We start from the raw sequence: 26,924 nt of genomic DNA on the forward strand, positions 1-26,924 counted from the left end.
CGATTTGCGCTATTTGACAACATTTGCGCCAGAAGTGGGAAATGAATTGGCTTCCCCGGTCAGAGATTAGTATAGATGGGAATCCATGTAGCCGAACAATATTTTCGAGGAATTCTTTGGCTAGGACAGAAGCTGAAGGTAAACCTTTCAAAGGAATAAAGTGGGCCATTTTGGAAAACAAATCCACAATTACCAGAATAGTATTGTACCCCGAACAAGGAGGCAGGTCTGTAATAAAATCCATTGATAGGGTGTGCCAGGGTGCTGGTGGTATGTCTAGAGGTTGAAGGGGACCGGCTGGTCTTTTCTTTTGACTTTTATTTTGGGCGCAAACACCACAGGACATCACAAAAGATTTAACATCTTTTCGCCAAGAGGGCCACCAAAATTGTCGTTTCACCTTTTCCTCTGTCTTGGCAATACCGGGGTGTCCCTCTATTAATGTATCATGATAACCGGAAATAACTAGTTTGTGTAATTCCTTATGTGGCAGGAATAAGCGTTCTTGGAAATAAGGTAAACCATTATCTATGGTAAAGTCTGATCCCTTTTGTATCCATTCCTGTAAGGTTGTAGGGTCCAGGAGTTGTTTCACTCTGGCTTGAATGTCTTCAAGCGTCTGTAACAAAGTCATGCCTAGAATCCTCTGTTCGGGAATTATTGGTACTGGTTCTGAGTTTGTATCAGATTCTCCCATTCCAATTCAGGATAAGGCGTCTGCTTTGCCATTCTTGCAGCCAGGTCGATAGGTAATCACGAAATCAAATTCAGCGAAAAACAAAGCCCATCGGAGCTGCCGTGATGACTGAGCCTTGGCGGTTTTCAAATACTGTAAATTCCGGTGATCAGTGATCACTGTGATGGTATGTCGAGCGCCAAGCAGATAATGCCGCCAGGCTTTAAAAGCGGACTTAATGGCTAACAGTTCTTTGTCCATGATTACATAATTAATATCGGGTGCCGAGAATTTTCTGGACCAAAATGCTACGGGATGCAATTGGTTGGTTTCGGGATCTCTTTGGGACAGGACAGCTCCCATGGCTAGGCTGGATGCGTCAGTCTCGACGACATAAGGGAGATCTGGACGCGGGTGTTTCAATATAGGTTCAGAGGTAAACTTAGCTTTTAAATCCTGAAAGGCCTGCTCGGCTTCTTCAGACCATTCAAAACGTTTATTTTTCCTCAAGAGTGCAGTAATGGGTTGTACCACGCGTGAAAATTCCGGGATAAACCTGCGATAGAAATTGGCAAAGCCGAGCATGCTTTGAACCCCTTTTACAGAGCTAGGCGATGGCCATTTGAGGATGGCATCCACGTTTCTTGAGTCCATTCGGACTCCTTTGGGTGTCAGGATGAAACCTAGAAACTCGACTTCTGTGGTATGGAAAACACATTTCTCCAATTTGGCAAATAGTTTGTGTTGGCGCAGTTTTTCAAGTACTGCCCTGACGTGTTTTCTGTGATCAGATTCCGAAGAGGAGTACACCAGAATGTCATCGATATATACGACAACACAAACATCAATGAGTTCCCGAAGGACATCATTCATGAAGTATTGGAAGGCAGCTGGCGCTTTACACAATCCGAAAGGCATCACCTGGTACTCGAATTATCCGTATTTAGTATGGAAGGCAGTTTTCCATGCTTTAACTCGTACCAGATGATAAGCCCCCCGGAGATCTAACTTGGTGTATATGCAAGCGTCCTTCACCTGGTTAAGGAGTTCAGGGATCAGAGGCAGAGGATAACGGTTTTTAACCGTTATCTGGTTCAATGCGCGGTAATCGATACAAGTTCTAAGGTCGCCTTCTTTTTTGGGCACGAAGTACAAAGCCAAGGATGCCGGGGACTTTGACGGGCGAATAAAACCATTAGCTAGGTATTGATCCAAATATTGTCTCAAATGCAGATTCTCAGGTTCGGTAAGGGCATAAATCCTGCTACAAGGGGGTTGTGCACCGGGCACCAGATCGATTTGGCAATCGTACGATCTGTGAGGAGGTAACGTGTTGGCCTGTTCCTTTTGGAAGACGTCCTGAAAGTCTTGGTATTCCGGAGGTAGTTGCATGGAGGCAGAGGTTACAGATGCTAGATTAATCTTCAGGTTTTCTGGGTAACAGGTTTGTGTACAATCCGGGAAGGTTATTCTCTTAGCTCGCCAATCAATTCGAGGATTATGTGTCTCTAACCAAGGGATTCCAAGAATAACCTGAAACTGTGGAGCCTTGATTACATCAAACACAACACCCTCCCGATGGCCGTCGGGACCAATAAGAGTCACCTCAGTAGTGGAATGTGTTACCGGTCCAGAGGCAATTTCAGTTCCATCGACTGTGGTGATGACATCTTTGCTGGTTTTAGGACGGAGAGGGAGGTTAATCCTAGAGACCAATTCACGATCCAGATAGTTTGCAATAGCCCCACTATCGATGTATGCCTTTATTGCATGCAACCGCTTAGGCTGTTCTGGATCTACGAGAACCATTGGCACAATGAAATGCGAGGTCTGAGAGTTAGTTTGCAAGCTCGGCAAGCGGACCCCTACACTTGTCGGGCGGAGTCGTTTCCCGAAACAGAGTGTTCATGGTTTTTATCAGCGGCTATTACCGCCTTTCGGGGCGGTTTTGCCAGGCAATCTCGTAGAAAGTGTCCAGAATTCCCACAATAAAGACATAATTTTAACTGCCGCCTCCTTTCACGTTGCTTTTGAGTTAAGGGTCCTTTAACCCCTCCAATTTGCATAGGCTCAGAGACAACAGCTCCCTTGGGATTAGCATGGGTCTTGACCAACACCTGGGTCTCAAACCTGGACCGATCTGCTTTTCTGTTTTGAAGTCTGTGACCCAATTGGACCACTAAGTCTATATACTCTGTGCATTCTTAGGGCGGATTTACAACTTGAGCCAAGACATCTTTAAGTTCTCCGCGAAGGCCTCGATAAAACAACGTGACTCTTTTATCCTCTGGCCATCCCGTTTCCACAATTAGTCTATTAAAGGTTGCAATATAGGATTGGAGGTCCTGATTGCCCTGTCGCAGGGATAGAAGTTCGTCATCCAGAGCCTGCCTCTGAGAGTGTCGAGCAAATAACCTTTCCATGCTTGCTTGAAACCTTTGAAAATCACGGAGAATCGGGTCATCTTGAGTAACCAGTGGAACTGACCAATCGGCAGCGCAGCCGCTGAGATATGACAATACAAAGGCTACCTTGGTCTGATCATTAGGGAAGGCCCCAGGTCTGCATAGGAAGTGCAAACGACACTGATTCATGAATACGGCAAATCGTTTGGGGTCCCCAGCAAAGCGTTCGGGTGGGGCCAGCGGCATGTTTCCAGGTAGATTAATCTGCACAGGGTTACTGGAAACCACAGGCGCGGGGTTCCCTCCGGAACCGGGTAGAGGAGTTTGCCCAGCTTGACCTTGCAAAAGCTGTCTGGCCAGGTCATCAGTTCTTTCCTTTGATATTATTAATTCCCTCCTGAGGGCATTAGTCTCTTGACGAGCGGCATGTACTTCGGCTCGTAATTCCCCCAGTAATTGGGCCAACTGATCAGTCTCAGAACTTTCCATAGCGCCTGGGTGGGAATTTGTAGGAAGTCTTCGCGTTCTGTTACGCTCACCTGACTCCCACGGAGGCGCTGGCCTGGTTCGCGCTGCTGTGACCTCTTCTAAGGTGATGAGCAGGGTTCGGAAGACGGACTGGACCGGGCCCCCAAATCTGGCTTGTCTGGCTCGCAGAAGTATCCTTCTGTAGGCGAAAATAGGGGATTAACTGTCTGCGGGGTAATGCAATCGGCCTCCCACTTTCCCCTCTCACCCTCCTTGAAACCCTTCTGTGATTTCTCGTAGCGTCTCACCTTAGGGTCTGGAAGGACGAGCTCTCCATCCTGCTTCTGATGCAGGGGCGCATTGGTATCCAGTTACTTCACTGGATTTTCGGATTGGTGAGAACCAAACTTGCTTGGCTTCCAGGCAAGTTTTTTTTGATAAGAGGTTCCCCTTGTGTCCATGCATTAATGTACTAATGCTAGTGTTTTTTTCCCCATAGGGGCCGGGGTACGGAATGCCGGGGAACAGGCACCGACCCGAGATGAGAGGTGAAATCCTTGTAGAAATCAGGTAAGTCTTTAATGAGCGTTTTTTGGTAATGTCTTTTCATTCGCTCATTAACGCTGATGTCTCTGTTTCCCCTTAGGGGCCGGGATCAAGAAATGCCAGGATGCGGCGCGGACCCGAAATGAAGAGGGAATGAATCAACAGGTAAGTCTTAACATGGAGATTTAGCTTTCCTTATTCCCTTCTCTCTCTCACCTTTTGTTCTGGTGTTTTTCTCCCTAGGCGCTGGGGCGTGACTGCGAATCCGGATGATCGCTGCTGAACATGGAGGCGCCCTGTAAAGGTGAGTGGAATGCGGCGCTGCAGCGATCGACGCGATGAGCTTTTAAATTAAAGTCTTCCTTTTCAGGATTGTCGGCGAGATGTCTCAGGGATGCAGATTTAGCAGGTAAGGACTTTTCCTTCTTCTGTTCTCTTCTTCTCTTCCTTTGCAGGTGATCCAGGATGCTGGCAGACGTGGCAGAAGTCAGGATGCAGGAGCAGACACGGTGAGCGTCCAGCTGCTAGATGCAGAACAACGCGAAGCACGTGTGGCTGTTCGGGTGGGGTTTAAATAGCCTTGGAAGAAGTTCCAGGTATGTATCCTTCCTCCTTCCTCCAATCAGGTATGTATCCTTCCCCGACCACGCCCGGATGGTAAATTAGTCCCACAGGTAAAGTAGTTCCTTTCAGGCCTCAAGGAGGCCGGGATCCTGCAGCATGGTCTGCATCAGGTAAGTGCACCCAAGCATTCCCATAATGAGCCTGGCGCCTATGGCGCCAGGACTGATGTCTTTTATGAGCCTGGCGCCATAGGTGCCAGTACACTGTCCAAAGGGCCCCTATATGGGATTGCTGGGTCCTTCCTTGGGGACTGGATGTCCGCTTTCGGGGACGCCGGGCTTGAACCGGCTCCCCGGGAGCGGGCATCATGACAGTAGGCCAGTCTAGCCACAGAAGAACCGTTATAACATTTGCATTGATTTTGATGCCCAGTAAAAAATGTCATGCCAGTGCCACAGTAAGAAACCAGACTTGCTGCAGCAATGTAGGCCAGTCTAGCCACATACTACTTATTTTTGCTTTAACCTTGATGTCCAGTAGAAAATGTCATGCCACAGTAAGAACATGTAATAAGACTAGCTGTAGCAATGTAGGCCAGTTTAGCTGCATAATAAAACGTATCATATTTGTTTTAACCTTGATGGGCAGTAAAAAATGACTTGCCCAAGGAAGAACACATAACCATAGGATGGAGAGCTTCCTGGTTCCTGCCCCAATGGGCCATGCAAGGCTGGGAAACACAATACTTGGACGTGGGTGCTTGTCTATGCAAACTGACAAAGAGAAACCAAGTTTCACAGGTGAAACTGATCCTGTGGGGCCTGTTTTCCAGAGTAAGCTTATCAGTGTCATTTTCTTTATTTTGGCCTGACAAACAGACTCATTTTTAGGGATTTCTTGCAAGGCATGTTGTCATCCAAAATGTGTAGTCACCTGGGTATGGAATTCCTGGGGTTGATTGCTAGGACTGAGAAAGAGTTCCCTCTTATGTGTTTCTGTGTGAAATGTGGGGCTGTCACTTAAACTCTGTTACAGGATTGAAGTGTGCTGACAGGAGTTCATGGGGTGATCTTTCTTACTATGGTTTTTGGCCTACAGACTTGGAAGGTGCAGTGGGTAATAAAGGGTTTTATAGTTAATACTGCACTTGACTGGGAACTAATGGAGGGTTGGGAAATCTGACATGATTTGTTCTATCTTTCCAGTCTGAGATGGAGTGTAGCTACTGTAGTTTATACGAAAAAATGAAATAATGAAGAAGACAGACAGCATAACCGGATTCCCACAATTTCCTAAGAACTCTAATCTATGAAGGATTTTGGGCGGTTGGTGTCAAATGTTGCTGGGATATTGTGACTGAAGGAAAACACACAACAAATTACATATGTTTCAGAAATACTTTACTCTTCTTAGGGTGGATAATGTGATCAATACCTGTGGGTCCAATGGGTTTCTCTACAAAAGGAAACGGGTGTCCTATTCTCAGAATAACTTAACAAAAGGATGGTGAGAAGAGGTAAACTATAGATCACCAGCGTTTTCCTGTCAAGTAGGAATCCTAGTCTCCCTCTGTTCCTCTGGCCCAAACGAAGTCCCAGAGGCCCAGCTTGCTTCTTGTTATCCTAGCCCCAGTACACTAGCACCCAGCACGCTTCATGACGCTCCAAGCGCTATCTCAGGATTATGATATGTCCTAGTGAGCCCAGTTCACTATACTTAAGGCATAGAGCGTGCCCTTCTTGCTCTCGCCCTCACAGTCATTGACAGATATTCCTACCCTCTGCTTGGGTCTCTCTCTGAAAAATGCTCCGATTGTCCACCCACATCAATTCCCCCAAGTCCAACTGGTCTTGCAGTCCACTCTTCTCTCCTGCTGCTTCAAACTTATGAGAATCTCTACTGTCTTCGCCTATTTCTCTTGGGACTTGCAAATCTCTAAGGCCACTCGGTTCTCAGCTTATTTGGGTGAATCCTGGTTCTTGAGCCCGTTTTCAGTCTTGGGCCACTCTCTGCGCTTAAGCCAGTCAGAACTCTTGGACTTATGGCTCTCTCCTTCAAGCATCTGGCTTCTCTGGTGCTCCTTTCTCAGTCCGTACGCTCTCTCTCTCTCACTGCCAATTCGTGTAAAGTCCCATGCTCACTATACCTTTCTTGAGGCGTTTATATTCATCTGTGCCAGCTGGGGCAGTAATCACAATTCCCAATCCCTGTTGTTGTACAGCCAGATGGTAACTGTAGTTACTGCCCAGCCGTCCAGCCCTTCCCATTACACACTGGACAAGTAGACTTTGTGTATTGTGTTTACCGGGCTAGAGGAAGGCCTGGTAGTGTGACCTTTTATATCACCTTCACTTAAGCGAGCCACCTAATCGGCATTTCTTGTTGCCTCCAAATGCATCCTGGGGTTTGCAATACATGCTTTGATCATTCTTGGGGAACACAGGGAGATTTGATATAGAGGCAACTCAGTGTAACCAAAGTGTGTGGGGTGGGGGAGAGGAGGCAGCACCAAAGGAGGCAAAAAGTATAGTTTAGGGAAAAATGCAAAAACGTCTTGCTTCCCAGAGGATCCAGGGGATGCACATTTTTGCCAACTTGGGCAATTTTAGAACATTTGGCAGAGAGGTATTTCTTCCGGGTCTATACAGACAAATTGCAATTCCTGATTCCGAGAGATCAACACAGTGACCTCTTTCACACAAATGTCCGGCTTCCTACAGCAATCTGATGGTTTATCAAACTTGCGAAAAATCAAGCCTTGCAAATGAGCAATTATTTCTCCAGCTCACTGTAGTAGAGCGCTGTGTCAGCATCACTTCAGATTCTATTCATTGCAAAATGAGGCCATGAAGTATATCTCACAATGGCATTATTTTTTTGTCTTTCCCCAGGGGCTTCAGCATCACTGGATTCTCCCAGTCGCTTGGCTGTCCGAGAGCACATACCATTTCCGGGTGGCTGCACCGGTAAGCATATTGCACCCAGATTCCTGGCACTAGAGTATATGGCAGAAGCCAATTTACAACCAAACATTCGATCATTAAAACACTTCTCACACTTGTTAAATGGGGAAAAGGGAAGGGCGTGGGCACAATGTCCATAGCTAGAGAAAGGAAAAGTGTTGGCCAAGCAGATAACGGCATATACAATTCGAGATCTGAGGGCAGAACCAATATTCACTCACTAAAATGCAAATCATGTGTTGTTAATTAGAACAATTATATTTTGTGTGTTATTGTTGCAAACATAGTCAAGTTTCCCTTCACATATATAGCAATCTTACAGATTTGGCAAAGGATACTGCTCCTGTTTCCAGTGTGATACCCAGGGAAGTTTCAGAAGGGTTTAGTTTTACCTCTGAACTGTGCCGGAATATCCCACATTTTAGCGATTCATTCCGATACAGGAGGGAACGCCTCACTTGCTTTTCAAATTAATAATTACATTTTGGTGGTTGATCGCTGTGCAAGATTGAAGAAGTTTGCATACTCCTTTTGAAATTGTGCATCATTTTGCCTAGTAATTATTTAAAACTCAACAAATATAGTTGTTAAAACAGCAGTAAACTAGGACATTTATTAACTCCTCCTGGCAATTTATAACTATGAGTCAATGTAAATGTGATCAATATCTTATATTCGCACCTGGCATGGGTGTGGCTGCCAATCAGGTTCCTCCTACCGTGGACTGAATCCCATGATCCAAGCCCACATTCTGAGCAGGTTAACACCCGCCCTGCCAAACTTCCCCTCACTCCCCCTTCCGCTGTCTGTCGCTGCCTCCTGCCCACCCGCCCCTCACCCACTGACCAGTATTTCATTGTGACGGACACCACTGCTAAGCCACTTCTCGATCCTGGGCCACCATGCAAATGGAAGAGGGGATCTGCATGGCACCCATATTGGTCGATTATTTTCTTGAATCAACGGGAAGTGGCAAGCGCACAGCCTGTTGATGTAACCAAATCCATCGCTACTGGCACCCAGCACATTAACCTGGAGTGTTAATAGCAATATAACGTGGTCTTCGGGATGCACTTCATCACTGGGCCAACTCGACATTAAATTGCCCGATTTGTGGAAATTCCTAACTACATCTACTATTGGGTAATTCTTTGCAGATCTGATTTTATATAGAGAACAGGAGAGGCCAGAAGAAGTACAAACCACACTCTTTGTGATGATATGCACATAATATTTACTTTTATTATTAACTCTGTATTTGATAGGGACTATTAACTTGGGCCTCGGGCCGTTACCACTCAGTACAACCCTGGGGACCGGGCAATCGGATTTCTTTGATTGCGAGCTGATTCCCATGTTCCAATCCTGCTTTCTGAACAAGATGAAAGCTGCTTGCAGCGGTCCTGACATCCTCCCCGCCCCTCCGTTGTCTGGCTCTGCCTCGCCTGCTTCCACTCACCTGTTTTTCATTGCGGCGGGTGCTCCTTGATCCCGGGCCACCACACCTCAAAGAGCTCCACCTGCTATTTCCACGGTGGCCATCTTGGATGAGCATTTGCTTGAATCAGCGGCTTGGTGCGAGCATGAAACACATTGATTGAAACAAATACATTTCTATTAGCACCCCGGGACATTGAGCTGGGGTCCCCAGGCTGAACTAGGTTGTGTCATGGTCCAGGACCTAGGCTAAGAAGTCATTAGCATATGCACATGATCACAAAGAGTGTGGTCTGTCACTTCTTCAGTCCCCTCCTCTTCCCTATATAAAATTCAGATCTGCAGTAAATCCCTTTATAGTAGGTTTAGTTAGGAAATCTGAGAATTTAATGTATAGTTGACACAGTGACGAAGAAGAGAATTCAACGGACAGGAGGTCAGACCTAAGCTTGAACAAGCATTGGCAAGCCAGTAGTTACACAGTTGTCTGTGTAAGGATTGTGTAGACATGTTCCAGGCTTTCACCCTTTGCAGTCTATTGCCATTCCATACGGTGCTCGCATCATCAGCCAGGAATAGTAATGCTTAAGTGGCATGTGAAAATGGCCTTCATGGCTGTGGAGCACCTGGACACTGTATACTATTCGAGCACATTCCACACTCATTCTCCTCGGGGTTCATGCACCCCACAGCATTCCGGCTGTGGGAATATTTTTTTTTTAATGAACTATTTTGTAGATAGAATGATATAGAGAACATGGATGTGTGTATAGCGCTACATAGTTCAGCTGATTGCCTCTGCCCCCTATCGTGTGCATAACGGCAATTAGCAGTTGGCAGTGGCATTGCCAATCAGCCAAAACTAAAAAGATAATTAAGGCTTTTGGCAGAATGCATAAAATGGAATGTCAGGCAACCAAGCAGTGCACAAGCTAGTATTGGTTGTAAGGCATGAACATGAAATTATAAAAACTATAATGAATATCATAGGCGGATGAGAATTGTTCTGTTTTAGAAAATAATTTTAGAGGGTGTATTTTGTATTGTTCTGTGATAGGAATTTAAATGAATGTCTCCTTGATAGAAATGTTTTACCATGTTAATCTTTCAACAAGCAAATAAAGTGGTTAGTAAATATTTCAATCAACAATGACCTACTTGAATCAGAGAACCAGGGTATCACAATAGTTGAGTATCGTCCCCAATTGCTGTGAAGGCAATGACTGGGCTGGTGGCTGCAGTAAAACTCAAGTAATTGAGTATTAACTCTGTTGCAAGCAAGTTCTTCCAAAGGACTTTTTAAAATTGGGCACTGTTTCTTACTGTAAGCCACATGGCCAGACACCTAAGCCAGGTGTTATTTGGCCAATCAGCTTTATGGCATGCAGGCTGTTTCTGGCGGCACTAACCAACATTTGAGAAGTCGGATGGATGGCCTTTTCCCTGCACCTAATGCTGTTAAATGGCATTGGCACCCCTTAAGCTGTTCTTACCCCTTACTCCTTCGCTGTGACTCTTTCTCCAGATACTGGGCAGCAAAAGAAATAGGACGAGGAGCTATTTCTTCGAGTAGCTGAAATGCAAAGAGTTCTAAGCTAATGAAGGACACCTTCGCCATCAGCCCTCTGGCTGTTTGGCCAGGGCTCTTATGCCAAAAAACATCAAGTTGGCAGGCAGTACCAGCTGGTAATGTCAATGTATACCCTCCATTTGCTTGGGCATTGTTTCGCAGGCTGGAGGGCTGTAACAAGACCGTGCTGCCAGTCCACCTGGTGTTTTCCAATGAATTGACATGTCCATTGTACTCATGCAAATGGGAAAACCAAGGGGTGACTGGATGCCTAGGCCTCTTTTATAATCTATTAAAAAAACGCCTCATTAAAAGCTCAGAAATCAGCAGAGCAGTAACAGCTGACTGGAGCAAGAGAGAGGGAGCGTGAGGAATGACAGTGCCACTGTTGATCGAGAAACCAGTCAGTAACGCTAGTTATTGCCCTCTCTATGCCCCTAGCGTAGGACTCGGGCCTGCAGAAAGGGTCTGAATCGCGAGCCACAGATCATAACTTACCCACTGACAGATAGATATTTTATATGCTGCACTGTTTGACCAAACAGCAGATATTGCCTGGTAATCCGTGACGTCAGACCCAGATGTATTTAGCCTGAGTCTCTAGTTGTCCTGTATGTTAAAGGAACCCATTGTGCCCGCTCTGACCTGAGTATATGGCGTTTATGAATGGCAAAGCCTGAGTACTGCTTTAAATTATGAAAGGCCTTAGCTGCAAAGAACAGGACACTAGGACGATGCATAAACACGTTCAAGAAAATGTACAGTGTGAACGGTGAAACGTTACAGCCTTACATGCAAAAGAAAACACAAAGACCAAATTAAAACATAATAAATATAAATTAAGCACAATAAGTACAAGTAAATCATATTTAAGTGAAAATAACTAATTCATAAATTACTACTTTCTGTCAGCTACAAAAAAGAGGGCCCCATTCCGTTGCAAGTGTACTTGAGAACAGACATATATGTTTTCTAAATAATGAAGTGTGCTGAATCCTCCACTCTGATAGCGAGTACATTGACACTGGCAGGGGCGTTGCTGGGGGGTGCTAAGGGGGCTACAGCCCCTGGTCTTTTGGTTGTAGCCCTGGATAGAATCTCTGGAGCTACAACCAAAAGGCTAGCTAGCCCCCAGTCCCGACAGTTCCGACATTAGCGTAGCCCCAGGTCTTTTCCAGACCTAGCAACACCCCTGGTGTGGCTTAGATCCTACCGCGCCAGCATTCATCTACTCTTTAATAGAGTAGGGGCGTCATCAAACGTTGTTTAATTCAACATTGGTCGGACGCTTGCAGTGAACAGGCGGCCTGCCTGCCCAGACTAGGAAAGCTTGAACTAACTGACGGCCTCAGTGAGCACATGAGGCCATTACCAGCCAAGCCTACGCCAGCCGAGGTTCAGTAACGCTATTAGCACCATGGGTCTTTAGCTCTATGGGCCCTTTAGTGTTATTTTTTAGGACATGCGAAAGTGTATTTTGTGCATGGCCTATTTCCTTTAAAAGAAAATTCAAACAAAGTTGGCTGTTGAAGGAAATAGTAAAGGGAACATGTCCCTTTCCTATTTTCACTGCCAGCATGACCACAGCATAACTGGAGGACGGAACTGTGGAGGATAGCGTTGGCTGGTAAGTGGGTGGATGTGAGAGACAGGCCAGCGACTCATGCAAGGAGCGGGGGTGGGGTGAAATACACGGCTTAGGGCAATGGTGGACCCTTAAAAAAGCCACGGTGGATAGGATAGGACGTAGCCTTATACTGGCAAATACAGTCTGTGTTCCAGGTTATCTGATTTGCTGTTACCTCTCTCGTGGTGCTAATAATGTAATGCGTGTACTGGATAGACAATACCACTTTTTGTTTGGAGACTTTTATAGCATATATACATATACCGATCACTGACTCTGTAGTAAGGGTTAAGTTGGTGTTTCCTTAGGAAGAGACATCTTGACATTTTGTGATGCTTGTACCTTTAGTGCCATTTAATGGAAAAAGAAATATAGGCGACACTCTGAAATGTTTTGGAAAGTTTGTGAAGTTTTGTCAAGGGAGAGCAAAGTTATAGGGGAAGTACACAATGTTGCATTTCACATTAAACTTCCCATAGGGAATTTTGACTCCCATCTACAGGAAGAAAATCCTGTTTGGATTTGCACCAAACCTTTGGGAGGAGTGCATGTCTGGGCCAACCTCAATGTTTGCTTGGTTTGGTAAAAAATCCATCCCTTGTCTAGTTTAAATAGGCTGTTATATCTGCAGATCTGTATATAAATTGAAAAGCTCCAATTCGATTGTTAAAATAAAAATATAAACATTTTATTGGCTGTGTGCGGATCTGTGGATATTGTGGTGACCTGGAATGAGGAGTCTGACCAAGTGTAGGCATGTTTGTTGCTACACAGTTTTATTTAACAGAAAATGCTATCCTGTCTATCCCTATAACTTGAGGTGGTTTCCCTACCTCACCAAAACTAAACACTGAGCTGGTCAGGAAGTCCATTTGTGTCAAAAGAAAAGGTACCATGCAAGTCAAAACTCCTATTCTCTCCCTGTTACTTAAACATAAATCACTATGCTAACGAAAGAATTCTTATCCCAACCCAAGAGAATGACTCCCTTATTTATTTGTTTATTTATTTTGCATTTTAAAGCACTCACACAGCCGTGAGCATTGAGGCGCTGTTACAGGAATATGTCTTAGTTGCGTATTTATAACACACTTAATACAGAGCGGTTTCTAAGCGCTGACCTGCGGATTGAACCTGTGTTGCTTTGTGTCGTCTTGTTACCAAGGCGAGCACGTTGCCGCTGAGCTATCCTCCCGGGACCCCTTCTCCTGGGTAAAAGTTTCTTAGTTCAGGATTCGCAAAGTTCCAGAAATATCACGTGACAAGGAGAATGGCTCCCTTCTCCTAGTTTCCACCCAATTTGTCAACAGGATTTCCTTCAGTTATTTTAACTTAAGATTCTTCATCAATGCTTTAAGTTCTCTCCACTGACTTTGTATTATCTCCAGTTGAACAATGTCCTTCAACTTGTCCCCACCGGGATTAGAGGAAGAGCCTCCCTGAGTCCTTCTTGACTCTTCAGTACTACAGTCTTATGGAACTGGCTAGGTGGTTGCCTCACAAAATGATCTATTTATTTCTTGTCTTCTTGTTTCACTTTTTCAAGTTTCTCCTGCCCCCTCCCAGATTTATTACTGTTAACTTCTCTCAGGGGAACTCTTAAATGGTTTCGCCAGGGGTCACAGGTTTGTTCTTTCTTCTTCTGCTCTTCTTTGGCCTGCCAGATTTCACTGTCTGTTCTCGTTAGCGGTCTGTGTGCAAGTTTCAGACCAACAGTCCACCTGTTACAGGTTGCACAACCACCACAGTTCCTCGTATTTCCCATGCAATCGCCTACATGGCTCCGCAGTAGGGTAGGGTTGGCGGTCTCTGCGTAGTTCTTGGACTGCACAGTCCACCCAGCACAGGTCGCTCCACCACACTGACTTTCAGCTGCACGGTTGTCGGCTCTCAGCCAACTTGCGAGATGCTTTCCTTCTAGGCACGCCACACTGCTGCTTCGATACAGCCTTTGATCCCCCTTTTTCCAACTTCCTGGCTTTTTGGCCGACTTCTCCTTCTAGATGTTACTCTCCTTGTCCTTAGTTACTGTTTAGGTTAAGTAGCTGTCCCTGCATAAAGTCAGTTTGATTGACAACAGCTGGTTGAATACTCTTCATGCTTGACTGTAGTGTTCTTTGGTTCCCCTTCGTCCCATTACCTATCATAGTGAGACTGTCTGACACATTACAGTAACACATAGTCTCAGACTTTAGAATACATAAGGAAGAGTTGGGTGTTCATATTACCTTGTGGGGTTTGAAGATGAAGGGGCTGCTTCCTAGATTCACCTCCTTGCCCTCAAGAGGGGAGTTCTTCCCCATGAAATCCTCCTGCATGTTACCACCCCTAGAGGGATTATCGGTTAGTAGCCTCGCCTCCCTAGCCTCATGGAAAGGGGCTCCCCTCTGCATGCACAACATTGGTTAATTTGGTTGTCTGATGGTCCCCTAAAACTGTTAGAACATCAGCCTTATTGGATTCATAAGTCTAATGTGGAAACCCCAAACATGGTGGGGTAAAATAAGGTGGTAAGGAGGCAATAAAAAGGGCATATATCAGCCTTCTGGGGCATGCTTGCACCATATCAGTCGGAACACAGCTTCTTTCAACCTCTTAATAACTTTTGTGCCACTGGACAAATTCACATATCATTTCAATTTTTGGAGTGGGTTTGCACAGGCCAGTCTTTCGGTCTTCCAAATTTCACACAGCCAAAATGAGTTAAAATGTATTAGCAGAAAATGTTTCAAAAAGGCAATGTTCATAGGTTTCATCTTAGCCATAGAGCCGCCGCCACCAATGTCCTATACTCTAGTATATATATATATATATATATATCTTCTGGGGATCAAAATCTATGGACCCTATTTTACACTCCTTTTTGGATTCCCTATGCATACTGTTCATAGAATAGAAATGTCAACAGCTTCTAGAGTGCCCCTTTTCAGTTTGGCCTATAAGCCGAGTCTATTGCATTAGAGTACAGATAGGGAGTAATGGCATACGAAGAGGGACAGGCATCTTGTAAGTGTTTGGTTATTTGCCCACCCATTGACTGACCATTTCCATGCTAATTCATATGGCCATTCCCACTCAGTTTCTGCCACTCCCCACCCAAAACATCTCCTCATGGGAACTCTTTGAGCTCGCTTTAATCAAGCCGTGCCATCAAACCTGGAACTCGAAGGGCCTGTCAGTGTTTTTTCAAAGCAATATTCTGACAGTTAAGGACTTAATTGGAGCTGTATACCCGCTACAGGTGTAATAAAAATATCTTAACCAGGCCTGCTTTCAACCACTCGATTTATAAGCACTATGCGTGTCCTTCAATGAAGTCCTGTTAAAAACACAAATTGGCTTCTTTTGGCCTGTGTACGGGTGTTAGGAATTTGGTAGGAACTGCTATTAGATGCCCAGGTACTTTCACTATTTTGTACTGCATAACCAGTTAATACAACTAAGGCAGTGCCTGGCAAGTGCCTTATAAAACCAAACTATTGGCATTGCTAATGCTTGTTATAGTATGCAATGAAGTAGCTTGAATGTTACATCTGAATCTTGGCAGGAGGTCTTACGTCATTTTCATAGAGCACTATGCTAATGCAGATGTTAACTTGTTTATCCATCTCTGCCCACTAAGTGAGAAAAATCCCTCGGAAGGACACATTTCGTCCCCATTTACATAAAGGGACATGCATTTTTTACCGATAGATTCTCCCCTTTACGTGGAGAAAGCTCCCATGAAAATTCGGGGACTGTTGTCTGTCAATGCACTGGCGGAGACTACACTAGCGCATTCGATATTGCAGAGGAAATCATAGGGAGCGTCTGAGAAATATAAGTGCGCTTGGCTCACACAAAGCAGAGAAAAAACAAGAACAAAAGAAAATGCTACACCTTAATCCATGCGCATGTCCCTGAACAATAATAGCGCATTAGCTACACATTTTAATTGGGTAAAGATGTGAGTCAACAGTCTTGATAGTTAGATTTCCTCTCTCATCAATGAGGATAAGTCACTCTTAAAATTGGTTTCAACCATTTCTTCCATATTCCAAAAACCAGGTGTGGTTTGAGAAATTGCAAGTGCCAACACGTGTTTCGACCTATTAACAGTCTTTGTCAAGGCTGGACTCAATCAAATGAGAAATGAAGAGAATTCTTGTGTAGCCTGCGGTAGATGTAATTACCAGCCCTGTCCCTTTCGGATACAGGTCTCCTAGTTAAGGAGACACCTTGCTGTATTGGTGTCCCACATGTAGTCACTGCTCAGAACACATTGCCCACTTTACATGATGTGGTTCTTGTGTGCAGTTATCCAACACAGATGTGCAAAAAGAGTATTTTCTGATAGAAGTAACTTTGAATCTTATGATGTCGGTGAGTAACAAACAAGACAGGAGCATGCATTATGATGTTCAGTAGTAACAAAGAAAGCAAATGCAGCATGTGTCCTAGGTGTGGTGTACAAAGAACAGATGGAAAGAATACATATAGCTTAACATATAGCATAATAGTGAGACCACTTTTACAGTGAGTGTTTTGCTTTGGGTATCACCAACCCAAAAATGTTCTGGCTGTTAGAGTCATACAAAATACAAAGATCGGGTTGAGGAATATAAACTTTAAAAAAAGAAAATTACAAATATCTGTAATGCATAATTTTGAGAAAAGGGAAGCTGGGAGGTGCCCTGGTACTGGAGCCAGTGACCTGAAGGAAATGAGTTGCTTATTTTATTGACTAACAAATAGAAATCATCCAAGAGTTGTTATTATATTGAAATAAGGAAAATTAATATACTTCATGAACTCATCTCAACTGTCTAAAACAGCTGGCTTATAAAGTCTAAATTCAGGCTAAGTTCCACCTCTGTTTCCAAGTTAGCCATTCAATTTCTTTCAGATAATTATGCCATTCAAGTAATTGGTACAAACAGCAAAACTCAACATTTGTCTTGTTTGTTTATATTTTAAATGAAGCTAATCTTGTCACTATCTATTGCTTGCATATAAAATGGCATGTTTGAACAAGATGGGCATTTGACAAACGATAAGACATCAGCGTTTATCCATGGCACAGCCTGATATCAGTATGTCCTAATTAAGCATTCAACCTTGGCTAGTGCTTTATCTATATTATGCTGTAAAAATTTAAAAAATCAGGATGGGAGATCAAAACTGCATGATTTTGGTTTAATGTATTAAATCTCAAAAGAATAGCATACTGATAAGTATTTACTTTTTTTAAGTAATACAAGACAGTGAACGGACAGGTTTTGCACGTTATCAATAGGGGGTACTTCTGAGTACCAATCTCTTCAATATGGAGGTTATTTTCCCCATATTAGTGCACATTCTCTAGTGAACAAATGCACATTTCAATATAAACACGAGTAAGTGCTGCCCAGGACTCCTAATGGTCCAAGGGTTTTGAAAAACATAACACACAACAATATGTACAAACAGAAAAATGGGACCAGGCGTTGTGTCACAAATCGACACTGTAGTGTTTCGGCCAACTATAGCGGTTGATTGGAGCTAGCTGTTGTGGTGGCCTTCTTCAGGATAGGGGTGAAGGGTGACTGTCCGTGTGGTATCTGTCAGAGTATAATAAAGATGTGAAAAGGCTGTTATGATCTTTGTGATGTGTTATTTATTATTTTTAATACTTATTAGTGGCTGGTTGATGCCGAAAAAAATACACTAGAGCGTGTATTCATGTAGAGCTTACCGTCAAGCAAAGGTGCGGCGGTAGGACTTCTACAAATGGCCCCTCAGTGTTTCATAGTGGAGACTGGTATGGCGGTGTACTGAATACACTACTTGGAGAAACAAGAGTGTAAGAATCACTCTGGAGATCCTGAGCACAATAAGTTGGCCAGGATGCAGTGCCTGTGAGTGGCAAGCAAAATCCCCAGGTCTAAAAGAGAAAAGACGGAAAAATAACATGTATTCCGTCAATTTAAAATAAACAGAAGATGTCAAAACAAGGGCGATGCTGGGGGTAGGAGCATGCCTAATCTTAGTGAAATACAAGGTGCCGGGAGGCATGCCGCAAGTGATAAACTTTGCATGTAGTTATCACGTAACGTGCTGTGAGGCATGTCGCAAGTAGTAAACTGGGCGTGTGGTAATCAGGTAGAACATGGTGACCCATCAGGCGGTGGGATTGGAGCACGGTACCGGGATATTTCTGCGTGGCGTATATGGGCAGTGTATGCGTGCATGTTTGTGCCGTGATGTAATGGGGACGTGGACGTTACCAATGACTTTTCAAGCATCTGAAATTCGCTAAGTGATATCTATGAGAGTGAACGTGCCTGGCATGCATGCATGCAGCAGATGGATCGTGCGTAAATCCTTGTCTGTACCCGTTGGGTAATAAGAGCGTCAAGGGCCCTCTGTTATAAAACTTACTTGTAGGATCTGCGAGCGTCTGACTCTCACTGCGTATACGACAGTGTCTGCTGAGAGTTGTCCTGGAGATAAGTTACAATGCTCTATAGTATGCTCTGCCCCTGGGCCAATGCGGCCAATGGTGGTACGCTAAATGGGCCAATGGGGACAGGGGTGTGCGTGTGACGTGGCGCATAGTTCAAGATAAAGTGAAAGCAAGTGTGATTGGCTAAAGATGTATGCAGCTTGGCCAATGAAGAATGGACTAGTGATGGGGATAGTTCCAACTCAATAATGTTGGAACAAGCGTGGTCGCATGGATACGAACAAGCTGTGCGGCAAAAAGGCACCTTCTGCCTGGAGCATGATGGGAATTGTGGTCTTTGCACAAGCGAGCGTCCATGTCAGGATGTGTGCAGGAGGTCTGTTATTAGTGCTGCTGGGAGGCAGCAAATGAAAACGCCCATACGTGAGCCATGTTTCTATGTGAGGTTATGTGTATAACTGTCAATACTGAAAAAAGTGGCATGATTTGCCAGATACAACAAATGACTGGTTAGGGCAGTTTGATGATGTAAGGAAGCACCTGCGGGAAAGAAATATCTATTATGTTGCACAAGTGAGTTGAAAGTTTGATAACAACGATCATATCTATGTACATGGCATCCAAACGGTGTAAGACCCAAGCAACATTTAATCCATGAAAGGTAAGGGCGTAGTCTAGTTTGGATGTGTAAAGCACCAGATACATTTTACAGAGAGATCTTTTGCAGACATAGTGTCAGATGCTATTGCTTCTGGAATACAATATGGTACAGTTACATAATTTCATGCAGGTGCAATGGATGGCTGGTTTTGACAATTCGATTAGGAATTAAATACAAGTTTCATCAAAGAGGTGTAACTGCACTCAACTCAATTGATTGTGTGCTATAAATGATCAAATCCATGTGTAATATAATCAAAGCAACATTTGTTCCACGAGTCGTAATTTCTTGATCTATGTCGGGGATCTCGAGCACCAGATGCATTTTTACTAACAAAAAACAGTACATTCGCATAATTTTATACAGATATAAACATGGCATGGTACTGATTTTTGTAAACCGAAGAATTATGTGTTCCAGGTTTTCAATAGATTAGACTATGGGCAAAGTGGGCGAGATGTGGTTGGGCAAGGTCATGACCTGTGACTTAAGCTACAAAGGTCTATGCTGCTGTATACTTGTTAATATAACAAGATGGTAGGGCGTTGCTGAAGATGAGAAATGCCCGTTTGGTATGATACCTTGCAAAAAATCTCATGTGCTAGGTGTCGTGGGTTAATAAAAATGCTTCCATTCAACTGTGATATTCAGTCCGTTTTTCACAGTGTCTAGTCTATGTACCCATTTTTGTTCCAATTTTGTAAGTGATAGATTGATATCACCACCTCGTTTTTGTGGGGTCAGTTGCTGTACCATCGTCCATGTAAATTCTTCATTGGTGTGTCCTTTCTTTGTGAAGTGTTCCACAAGTGGTTTATCGGCCACCGCATTTTTGATGCATGACCTGTGTTCATTGATCCGTTGTTTGATGGGCCTAATGGCTTTGCCGATGTAGATTAGGTCACACGGACATCTGATGACATAGATGACGAATTTGCTTTCGTAGTTGGTGTGATTTTTTAGAGTCCAGTGGAAATCTTTATAGGTGAATGTTTTACTGGATTTTGTGTATCTGCAGGCCACACATCGACCGCAGCTGAAGTGTCTAACCACAGGTGGTAAATCCCATAATGTTTGCATTTCTTTTTCTGGTTCCAAGAAGGTGCGTACCAGTGTGTCTCGTAGGTTTTTGTTCTTTTTGAATGCAAAAAGAGTTTTTTTTGCTAGGGTCCCTCATGTTTGATGAGATACCAATGTTTATTGATGGAGGCTTTGATGAGATTACTGAGGGGATTAAAGGTGGTGACACAGCCTGTCCTGTCGATAGGATTCTTATCCTTGGGGTAAGACAGATGGTGCAGTCTGTGTTTGCTGCTCTCTTTTTAGCCATTTTTATTGATTTTCTTGGGTACCCTCTCTCTATATTATACTGGACTTATTTTATTTTTTGGTTACATAATCATCAGCTATGTTTGCAACAGATGTTGTGTATGTTTTGCATTTTGCAATTACATCTTTTCAACATAATTCTCCTTTTTAACAAAATATCTGTGCTTGTTTGGAATAGTTTTGCTGTCTGCTGCTATGTTTTCATAATATGCAAGCACATGCTACATTCTAATAATAATACATCTGAGAGATAATTTGTTTTGGAAGACAATTTGCAAGCAGGACAATGTTAGAATATAAGCAACACGCCTAGGCCATATCTTATCTTGTGCTTTCTTGTGAGAAATAACTAAGCACATTTTTAAAACGTACCAAGCTTTTTTGAGTTCCAGTGAACACATTAACCCCGTAATACATTCTGAAAAGATCAGCAATGTTCTGTATATTTACAATTGTGCTTGAAAGGAGAAGGATGTGAAAGGCATTAGTTGGAGCTCACATTGTGAAATGTATCTGTCAAAGATAACAGGAATTCTTCATTTGTAACTCCAGGCCTATGTGGCCTGGCTTGAGGTTTAGAGCTGTTAAAATGCTAGGTATGTAATGCAACTAATAACACATCTTTAGTAACCACGTACACAGCTCATGGGTGATAAGAGGGTGTGGGCAGCTGCACAGAGGCAAAGAGGAGCATTGCCAGCAAGGGTCAGGAGTCTTGTAGTTGACAAGCTGCTCGGAAATTGGGCTTGAATTATTGACAACAGTCTGAATTTCAAGCATCCTGATTGGACAACGCAACCGGTAGGGTGCCAATATGGGATAATGCAACCCCATCCCATTCTGTATAAATATATGGGTGCTTGCGATATCTGTGTAACAGCCTGTAAATAATGTTCTTATTGCAGCCTACTTGTGACATCGTTAATGACCTGTAATAAGCAAATGACATCACTACTGCACTGTAATCAGGTATAAACTTCAGTTCTGATGTCACAATACCTGCTGCTTGAGCCAGCACAGAGCAGAATTCTAGCTGCCACTGCATGACCTAATGAAAGCTGTGGCAAGATTTTCAAATTCATTTAATGTAAAACAGCTTCTGTGGCACATCACAGCCATTACCTGATAATAATCTGTTTAAGGACATGTCTTTTGTGCGTTGCTGGAGTTTAACATCTGAGAGCAAGCCCATGCATGTTACTTATTTTAAAATGCAAAAAGAAAACGTTTTTAAATGTATTTTATTAAACTAACTATTTTTCTGCAAGCCACAAGAATCTGCACATGAGTTTTTGTTTAATCCAAACAAATTCTAAATTAATTATGTGCAAGCAACTGGAAGATTTCTAAGCCAGAGGCCAGGTATGAAAGGGAATGGCTGTGTATGGGCGTGTATTACAATTAATAAAATATACCCTAACATATTAAAAAAGGATATCACAAATCACCTTTTCAGAGTTCTGTAATCTTGTACATGAACACAGCCTTTATCCTCATTCCCCTATTTGGTCTTGGAATTCCTCCTGCCTTGCAATATGCTTATAACCCACACTATGGAGTCTTTATCCCATATAGAATTGTTTGGGGAAATAGATTTCACAATAACTTGAGATAAATATTCTACAATCATAATTAACATAAAACTAAGGATAAATGGAAACATTTCAAGAAACTAATGACAGCTAAAAAAGGTAAGCATGTAAGAAAATGTGTTCCAGTTCTTTTACAATCTCTTGCAAATATAAAATATTGAGTTTGTTACATTAGCTTTTTGCATTATAGTACAGTTTAGCCTCTTTCCACTAATTTCTTTGCCTACATTTTCATTATACTCTTAATCAATTTTATTAATTGAACAGAGACATATCTATCTTTACTAAATCTGCTGGGCTGACTTACCTATTTGATGCTCAAAGATCACCTTCCTGTGTTATCCAAATAACTGCTCATCGTTAACATATGTGTTTCTTTCTGTGCCCACAGGACCTTGCAAATTGTTCGACAGATCCTTTTTTTGCTGGATTATTTTTCACTGATTACTATTTCCACTTTTATCGACAATGCAGTTGAAGAACTTCTGTCCAAGGACCTCTTTCATCCAAAGAGGTATTTTGGAAAAGCTCAGGAGCCAGTTGTCTTTCTTTTAGGGTTACCAGATGTCCAAAGTGTTTCTTCTCTTTTTACATTCCCTTGTAACTAGAGCTGTAAATGCTGAAAACATAAACATGCCTAATGTTTATTTTTTAAATTGCTTTTCAATATATAAAATTATACTCTTCTCTGAAATAAAACCAATGAAAACACTGTCACCTATTTCAATGAATTTATAAAAGGTGGCACTATCATATACGCATTTTAGATTACACCTGTCAGGAATGTGCATTGGGGCAACATGTCAGTGAGATATCAAAAGTCAGAATGCAAATTGGAGGCACCCAGACTCTGCTTGTGTTGGCCCAGCATCAACATGGCCGCAATTCCGATTTTTTTATTTAGCTACTTGTCTGCATATCATGCTGGTATGATCATACACTAAAAGAGATAGTACAGCAATTCACAAGATAACTGCAACAAAATATGGGCAGAGTGTCTATTAAAGGAAATTATACCATAATACACTATATGTTGGGTTCCCCACCAAGAGGGAATAATTGGATAGTCATTACTGAGGCAGTCAGAAATCAAATATTTAAATGAACAATACATAAATAATGTTTACATGGCAATGCACCAGGTATTTTCAAATTGAAAATATAGCCTTATGATATTCACTTATCAGGAATCCTTTTTCAAACATGACTGGGTGAAATGTGTCGGAGCACAAAGTATTGGTGGTGTTTTCAACCATGCTTTCAAGCACAGATTGCAATTTACCATGTCACGCCTGTGCATCAAGAAATAATTACGTGCCTCTGGACTGAGCAAGAACCTCATAACAGAAATTTTAAGAAATGCCAGAAATAACCATCTAATACATCATCTTGTAAATTTTGCATGTAAGGAGTTTCTGGAATGACCAGTGTTATTAATGACTGAGAACATTACTCTGCACTCTCCAGGAGTCCTCTTGAGAAGTTTAGTTTGTAATTTGCTTTGGAGTTTGATGACACTTACCCAACAGATGTCTTGCCTTTCATGTTCCACTGAGCCGTTTTTATATCCATTTGATAGGCCTGTGTGTTTTCAGATAATGTTGAGCTCTGCATTAATTTTTCCTTGAATTGTACAGTACCCATTTTTGTGATATAAATAAAGAAATTTAGTTATTAGGGTAGATGTATGTGCTCACCGTGTTTAGCATTTTATCCAAAAACACAACCATATCCAATTCAGTGTTTGGTTAGTACAGGCAACATAGGCCAGAGTGACTAATGACAGCCAAGACAGAGTTCAGAATTCAGAATTGAAGATACTTCAGTGACTAGTCAATGGGCATCAACACATGGAACCAAATACAGAGTTAGTACATCACATCATCTTTGTTTTCAGTAGCAGGCATTGAATATTAGGTACAGAGGCCTGAATAGAAGGGTGGTAAAATACAAACGCTGGGCTGGATTTCAAAGTATATTCTTAACAACGGTCAGTGACTTAAAGATTTAAAGTGCACCGATGAGGCTGCAAAGCATCAATGACAACTTTACAAAATCCTAAATAAATAATCTGTAAAATAAATATGAGAGGAATCAGAACTACTTAGTAATTTGTCCAGATATCTGATATGCAGATATATTTTCCAGACACAAGTAGTTGATTTGAAATACAATATGCACCATAGTAGACATAAATACCTAAAAGTTCATTTTCGCTTTATGCTTTTCCCGTATTTTTGTAGGGTTCTAGTCGGTAAGATGTTAAGCCTGTTCTATGAAGGCAGTAAAAGCATATTTAAAGGTGCTTGTGGAACAGACACATGCTCTCTGGCTCTCCCTTCTGATGTAGTACTAACAGCCTAATCCACTGGTGCACTTACATATTGTGATGCCAGTATTTTAGGGAATATCCTCTAGGAACAGGGTCATGAGTAACCATTTAGAAAGGGCTAAATCAGCCAGTGGTATCCTGTCCTCTCAACTCTTCAGGCAACAAGATAATGTGATCTTGAAACACCGTCAAGGCACTTCTAAGAAACTGCCGCGATTCAAACGGATCAAGCCCCAAAAATGGCAGCGGACGTATCCGCCATTAAAACAGGTTAATATGTCAAACTGAAAATTAACTACCACTATGCTTCATAGTCAGTAATAAGTAGTAATGCCACCTGGTGAATGCCATGGGCAATTAACACCGGTGACAGCAGCATTGCCTTTTTTTGTTAAGAGAGGTAACGCCCTGTACCGCTGAACTCCTCAACTCCGCCACCATTCAGTTACTCATTCCATCGCAACAGTTTTTGCCGGCCACATTTATTCACTGTCAAAGTGACCTAGTATGTCACATTAAAATGTGTGAGATGCTGGACTGGTGCACACCTAGAAGGTACCTTTTAAGAACAGCCCACATGGGGCTGTGAATGAATTCTTTGGATAAAGAATGAATCTGGTGGGCTGGGGCAGCAGTATTGTGATGTATCTAATGGCATGTAAAGCATTTGCCATCACTTAAAAACAGTTACTTGCATTCATAGTAATTGACTAACATATAGACTAACATATAGGGATAGTGGCAAACATGGGTGAGTTGTTATGTGGTCACAGGCAGAAGGCACTTATGACCAGAGCCGAAAAGGTGGTTCAGTGGGTTAAGTAGTTGCTGCTCAGATCTATGTGTAACCTGCTGGTCACTCCCATCCATCTGCACTCAATAAAATAGGTTCAATGAACGTGAGTGATAATAACAGCTGTTGTGGATATTGTAATTAAAGACCAAAATGCACAGAATGAAAGCTATTGTTTTCAATGTTTCCAGAATGTGGAAACCGTAATGTCAGGATATCAACAATGTTTTTGCAAACCTAATATTAACTTGGACTTTCCACAACATTTTGTAAGTTTGTTGGTGTACATTATGTTTGAAGCATGTTTACTAAGATGCAATCCATATGCCCGAACTTCTATTTACTGCATTGTGCATGTTTGTAAATATACCAAAGACATTGTTTGATAGCTTTCTAGTGTTTTGCATATTATAAACATAAAACAAAGGTATGTTGACCCTTTGATTATAACATTTACATTTGAATGATTAACAGGGACAGACCAAAGCCAATGTATTTGACCAGAAACATTATTCCTCCCAGTGATATGTATTCTCCATGGGTCCACTAGCCTGAATCTGTTGCCTTCCTGTGTCAGGACCTCAGAAATATTTGGGAAAGGTATTAAAACTAATCTTCCCTGTTCAATACTTTTCTTGAGGCACCCTGTTGCTACACCATACTACGGCACCTCAGTGTGTTTTTATCCAAAGAAATGCTTAAGGCAATCCAGCCCAAAGGTCAGACTTGGCCCAATTTTATTTAATTCCCTAAAGCCTCAAGAGCATACTTTTTTCCAGGCTGCCTTTGGCTGATGTTCTCACATTGCTCTTTTTTTGCTTCTGTATTTTAATTTTTTGTTGTTCTTTTATTGTACTTTTTATTATGAATTTTCCCTTTGTTAAATTATTGTTCTGTCTGATTTTAATGTATCATTCAAGTAGTGTGTGTTTGTGCAGCGTCCTGGCATCCTTCGTGTTGTGTTTTATAAAATGTTAAAATTGATTAAATAAACAAAATGATATCATTGAAAATGTTCTCTGTAAGGAGCATTGCTGCTCCCTGAGCTAGATATGGTGGTTTCATGTTTTAAATGTATAATTGTATTTGTAAGCCCGAACTTTATAAGTTGTTTGCACAGAATGTATTATTGCAAACTATTTGTTATAGTCTGTTTGCAAAGAAATCACACCTTGTAACACATGCCAAACTATGGGTTTATCAATTTCTAAACCTAGTTTCCAAGAGAATCTGCCTAATATCTGCATTTACTATGATTGGAAGAACTATGTAAAACATTTACACTATGGGACTCAATACTACTATTATAGATTCAGTGAATGATGCATTAATGTAATTACTGCACATTTTTCCACATTCACTACAAATTGTATTGCTTACTCCAAACCTTTCAAAATAGTAAAATGCATTGTGTAAATATTGATAACCAAAAGGTCAACATCAGGCGTATACAATTCTGTTTCAAATTTGTATGCAGTATTATAGCAGATGTTATATATATTACAACAAAGTTCCCTGCCTAACCTTAGGGACCGGT

At 42.4% G+C, this 26,924-nt stretch overlaps 1 protein-coding gene across 1 annotated transcript in view; it reads left to right on the forward strand.

Annotated features, from left to right (window-relative positions):
* The window catches only part of MYRFL (myelin regulatory factor like), a 942,772-nt gene extending 919,640 nt beyond the window's left edge, over nucleotides 1–23,132 (forward strand). The window contains exons 28-29 of the mRNA XM_069629965.1: nucleotides 7,551–7,625; nucleotides 22,654–23,132. Coding sequence (XP_069486066.1) covers nucleotides 7,551–7,625; nucleotides 22,654–22,740 — 162 coding nt within the window. The 3' untranslated portion in view covers nucleotides 22,741–23,132. The remainder of the gene's footprint in view (nucleotides 1–7,550; nucleotides 7,626–22,653) is intronic.
* The last annotated feature ends 3,792 nt before the right edge of the window (nucleotides 23,133–26,924 follow it).

This window comes from Ambystoma mexicanum, chromosome 12 (assembly GCF_040938575.1).
Source record: "Ambystoma mexicanum isolate Mex_15411 chromosome 12, UKY_AmexF1_1, whole genome shotgun sequence".
Taxonomy (NCBI): domain Eukaryota; kingdom Metazoa; phylum Chordata; class Amphibia; order Caudata; family Ambystomatidae; genus Ambystoma; species Ambystoma mexicanum.